The sequence below is a fragment of the Lottia gigantea genome (assembly GCF_000327385.1).
Source record: "Lottia gigantea unplaced genomic scaffold LOTGIsca_17, whole genome shotgun sequence".
Lineage (NCBI taxonomy): Eukaryota > Metazoa > Mollusca > Gastropoda > Lottiidae > Lottia > Lottia gigantea.
In genome coordinates, this window is record NW_008708133.1 from 291,483 (window position 1) to 297,287 (window position 5,805).

Here is a 5,805-nt window from a genome sequence, read left to right on the forward strand (position 1 = left end):
ATGGGATGCAGATTTGGGCACTGGCAATCCTTTAGCGTCCTTAAGTATAAAAAACCATCTGAAGGCATTAAAAATGGAGCAATGTGATTCCGATACACGCCGTACCGTTATTTTTGGATAAGGCTGCCAAGTTGGACAGATATTTGGAGTTTTATTTAACAAGACCTTTGTTGATTAGAGAAGAATATCTAGTTAGAAGGGATAAGGCGTTTATAAAGTTTATATGTCATTCTGGTGATAGAGCAGGTGATTTAGCGAATCTTAGGATGGATCAAATAAAACAAACCGAGGAAGGTGTGTTAGTTCGTATGACACAGGGTAAAACAATAAAAACAAAAGCTAGAATATTTTGTGTAGCCCGAAGTGCGAATGTGGAGTCTTGCCCAGTAGAGGAGATCCTCGATTTTGTTGAGGTTTTGTGATTTGAAGGGGCTTAAAGTGCGATATGGATATTTGTTTCGATCATGTAGATCGATTTTAGACTTCACGAAAAATCGACCTATTTCGTCTTCAGCAATTAATAGCAGGTTGAGAAAGCATTTGAAGGATGCTGGGTTATGGGAGGGGGAGACGTCTCATAGTGCGAGATCGGGGTGTGCAATTACATTGAAAATGCTAGGCATATCTGATGAGCAGATTCAGTCTCACGTCGGTTGGAAGTCAAAATCTATAATGGAAAGTTATGTGAAATTGTGGACCATGACGAATGCTAAATCAGCTTCTGTAGCTATGTCTTCGGATCAGGCTCTTTTGGTCAAAAGTGATGAGATTATGAAGTCCAAGATGAATTTGAGTTTTAAATTTTTATTGAGTGTTTAATGATACATTCTTGATTTTTTAGAGTAGCATCGAAGATGAGGTGAAGGAGTTGAAAAGGTTATTTGAGCAGCAGAAAACAAAAGATGCTGACTAATCTGTTGAATCCTGTTTAAGCCAGGTGAAAAAATATGCATCTAGAACGTACGATTTCGTCCCGGATATTCTACTGCAGAAATAGTTAGTCCTAGAGCTTAGAGCAAGGAAAGCATCTCATAGTGAGGCTGACACGTTTTCGTTCGTTATACAGCGATTTCATCACTATAAAAATCACGATAAGCTGGGAAGTATCATACTAGCAATGTTGGCGACTAACGAGGAAGCTAAGGTCTTAAAAAAAGAACAAAATTTTTTGAGATCCTGTTCATCTTCTGAGAGTCACAAAGCCGCGAAAAATGAAAAGGATAGCGTTCATCAGCAGAAATCAAGCAGCTCAAGCAGAGGCCCTAAGTGTTATAATTGTCAAGAATATGGGCATATAGCGAAAAACTGTAAGAAAAACTGATAATTTAGGCTGGAATGTCTTAATCTGAAATTTGTTATTGTTCTTTTTCGATGGAATTTGACATCTTTTTTCAGCTAACATTTTTTTGTTGTAGAATGGTATTGATACCGTGTTATGGGTTAATAGTAATGGGGAGCGCATGTGTTGGATGTGATTAAAGGACGATGCAAGCCTGATTTATTAGAGTTACCGTTTAGGGACCCGAATCACTTTAGGGCGGGAGAAATTCATAAGCATTTTAGTGAGTGGGTGAGGGTGGCTGGTGAATATGGTGATCATTCAAAATTTGACGTTTTGAAGGTTATTGCTGATAAGGTCAATATTTACGATTATATGTGTCCATTCAAGGGTTATTTTGAACGTAGTTATTATGATTCAGATACACCTCCATCTCTTAAGTTTAGCAATTCAAAGTCATGTGAAGAGTTTAAGGGTTTTATAAATTCAGAAATTGAGTATGGCTCATCTCGGGTGCCATATCTGAAAAAAAAAAAACTATGCCATATTTAGTATCGCCGCTAACGGTAGAGCCGTCGAAACCAAGATTATGTCTAGATTTGCGTTTTTTAAATAGCTGGATGGTTGATTCGCCTTTTACGTTAGATTCTTTAAATGAAGTACCTCGTATAGTTAATAAAGCTTCGTTAATGACAAAATTAGATGATAAGTCGGGCTATGACCATGTTCTAGTTACTGAGAAATCTAGACAATATTTTGGTTTTGAATGGGATTCGAGGTATTTTCTGTGTAACACTATTCCATTTGGGTGGAAAAATTCAGCGTTTATATATCATAATTTAAATTTGGCTGTTGCATCCTACTTACGGACGCTTAATGTAAATAATCTTATATATATATATTGATGACCGTTTGGTTGGGGAGGTTATGGGATTTAATGGCAGCTCAATAGAAAGTGCGGATGTGGCTATTTATGCTACATGTCAAATTGTTCTTAGACTTGGGTATTTCATTGGTTTTGGAAAGTCTAGTTTTTTACCGTCCACTTCAATAATTTATCTTGGTATGATAATAGACACCGAGAAACAGGCTTTTTTATTGCCCGAGTCTAAGAGGAATGCTTTCATTAAGTTGCGTGAGAGTATTCTTGATAAGAAGACCGTCTCTCTATTGGAAATCCAAAAGTTTGTGGGGAAATGCATTTCTTTTATGTTGGCTATTCCAGGTGCAAAACTTTTCACATCCGAAGCTTGTAGATGTATTTCTTACTGTATTAAAGCGGACTTAAATTTCATAAGCATTAGTGGTTGTTTCAGAGATGAACTGAAATTTTGGCGTTTTTTGGACACCTGGGATGGTTTCATGCCATGGAAGGAAGAGAAGCACGTGATCCTAAATGTGACAACTGACGCTTCGAATTTTCGTTGGGCGGGTAATATAAGTGTTGATGGCGTTGTTCAAGAATTCGGTGACTATTGGAATGAGCTGTTTCTTGGGATGCCAATTGTTGTGAAGGAGGCGTATGCTATATTGTTTTCATTGGAAGCAATTAAGTCACTCTGCTGCGATGTGAGAATAAGGGTATTTTCTGATTCAAGGGTTTTTATTGATGCGTGGGAAAACCAAGGCTCTAGATCTCCGATGCTAATTGAGGTTTTGAAGAAAACATTTTATTTTGTGAACGAAAATCGGATTTATCTGCAGTTCAAATTCGTTCCCTCAAGGGGAAATACTGCTGATCATTTTTCGAGAATATTGTCAAAGGAAGACGCTATGCTTTCGAGGGTGGCATGGGAACGAGTGAAGCAATCGTCGTCAGAGGAGCATACGGTAGATCTTATGGCCTTAGACTCCAATTCTCAGTTACCAAAGCATTTTACGCCTCATGTCACCCCCGACACGTCTGGGGTTGATTTTTTCGCGCAAACAAATTTGCAGAGAGAGGTATGTTACGTGTTCCCTCCTATCTCGATGATTTTGTCGGTAATTACATTTTTTGGGGAGCAAAACCTTAAAGGCACAATAATAGTCCCTTTGTTTGAGTTAAAGCCAGTTTGGTGGTCGAAACTTGTACATTTATCAGATTATAGTTTTCTACTTGGTAGTAAGGGGGATAAGGATATTTTGAGGTTTTAAAAGCGAATATGGTGACGTGTCCTAGTGGTAGTGCTGTGTCTAAAATTCTTGTGGGAGACTCCATTGTTAGGACTGTAGACGAGGTGGGAGATTGTCAGGTGAGAGTTTTCGCGTTTAGTGGAGGGAGAATTAAGACTATATGTCGTCATGTCAGTGGTATTATTAATCAATTAAGACCGCTCTTTTGTTTCATTCATGTTGGTATAAATGATATTTTGTCAAGCAGAGATGTTTCTAAGTCAATGTATTTGTCAGATTGTAATGAATTGTTTGATATCCTAGATGAGGCACGGCGTCGGTTTAATGTTACTATTATTATTTCCGGGGTTTTGTATTCAGATCGCGAAGGTTGTGGGGTGGGCAGAACTTACTTAAATGATATATTAGTGACTAAATGTTCCCATTTTCGATTTCACTACGTTGCGCATGACATTCAGTCGATCCATTTGTTAGAGGGGTTACACTTGAATACTTTTGGAGTGACCCGTTTTTGTAAGGATGTAGGTCTTTTGTGAGAATGAAGTGCTTTTAGGTGATCGCACGAAATCCGATTTCGATTCCAAACGTGATAGGTATGTTGTCGCTAGGTGACACTAGTCTACACGTCTTCTGACTGATTGGAGTTTAAGCTCGAAGCGATGTTGACGATGCTTCGAATTCCAAGTTCTCGAAGATAACCTGAAGCGGACATTTGGAAGAATTGTGTGCATCATTTCTCGTCCTGTTTTACAGTTTGCTGTTTATTAAATGTGCCTTTTTGAAAGTAGGAAATTGTTGACCTGAGCCAGTTTTTTACGACCTCCTGAATATGGTATATATATATTTTGTATATTTGCTATAAGTAAAATGTGTATTGGGTAGATGTATGTGAAATTAAATATGTATTGGGAAATTAACGGTGTTTGTGTTTATTTTATTATAGTCGAGGACGCATACACAGGCAGTTTGGACACTATTTCGTGCAATCTCTTACATCTACGTTGCAGGGCAGATATTCAGCAAGAAAATTTTACTATTACTGATTGGCTTAGCTAAAACAATCCCGTTTCTGAGACTAAAGTATGATTGGTCAAAAAGTTGGCGTAGCTGTCCCTTTTAAAATATTATTTGTCCTGCTCCCAAAAAAATTGTTCCATACTGCATGAATCGAGTTGAAAAGTGAGCCATGTTTCCACTTTCTTGAGAACTTTAAGTATTTTTTATAATTTTCACATAATTCATTTGTTTGTTTCGAAGTTCATTTTAATTCTGGACACTAAGAAAAATAGAATCCTTTAGAGAAACAACTTGTGTCGGTGAAGGCAAGTTTCTGGACGACAAATTGGAAGACTAACAGGTCAGTTTTTAGTCACATGATAGCGGACGGGTCCTTTTTAAATTTATAAGTTACCAAGTTTGACAATTAAACACATATTTAAACATTTTGTCCAAATTTTGTGGATCATGGGTTATTGTGTCATAAAATATTGTGGAGCGAACGGACCCAGGGCGAACGATCTAGGGGAAAACATGATAAAGACCGAAAATGTATAGGAGCGAACGCGTTTAACAGTACCTAGCTAAATCTAAAATTCTAACTTCATGACCTAGGCCTTCGCTTTTATGAGATTTTTATTCTCATATTACCCTAATATCCATAGGACACAACATTACAAGTTTTGTGGAAATATACTTTAGGTCTACTTACTCAGTGGCGTAGCCAGGATTTCATTGACAGAAGTGAGGGGCACATTTACCCTCTTTTTGGCTTTTCGAGGGAACTACCCTCTAAATACGCCACTGTAGTAACTTGTAAAAACGCAGTAATATTAGGAGAAACATTGCATAAAATGCAGGAATTTATTTTCAAAACTTATTCTCACACAAAATACCCTTACGATAGTTTGAGAAAGTTTACTCCTCAATTGATTTTGAATAGATATACTTGTAATAAGCATGCTTTCCAATTCATTCACAAGGTTAAATGTAAATTTTGACTAATTTGTAATTAAGATATATTGCCGAAAGAACAAATGAATGTACACCAAATTTCATACAACGCAGAATTTTTTAGATAGGTTTGAATTGAGAAGTATTCATCCTTGAACCATGAACTCTTCACAATCGGCCTTGACATTTATTTGTAAACAAACACGACATTTTTTTTTCAAAAAGTGAATTTTTGATGAAAATGATGATTATTTGATTGCAAAATCGTTATTTTAAATATTTAGGTAGTTTTAAGCAATTTTTTCCGAAAAGAATATCAAATCATGACTAATTTTATTTACCACGCCGTGGTTAATAGCTGTAAGGGTACTTATGGCTATTTACCACGCTTACCACGCCAGTGGTAAATAGCCACTGCCGAACGGAATGGTTTATATTTGTATTGGATGAATCGGAAATAA

General features: G+C 36.9%; 1 protein-coding gene across 1 annotated transcript in view; it reads left to right on the forward strand.

The window, feature by feature from the left end:
• Positions 1-913, forward strand: part of LOTGIDRAFT_158376 (hypothetical protein) — a gene marked incomplete at both ends in the record, with an annotated part of 3,100 nt that extends 2,187 nt beyond the window's left edge. The window contains 2 exons of the mRNA XM_009051539.1: positions 242-413; positions 842-913. Of these exons, the coding sequence (XP_009049787.1) occupies positions 242-413; positions 842-913 (244 nt within the window). The remainder of the gene's footprint in view (positions 1-241; positions 414-841) is intronic.
• Between the last annotated feature and the right edge of the window lie 4,892 nt (positions 914-5,805).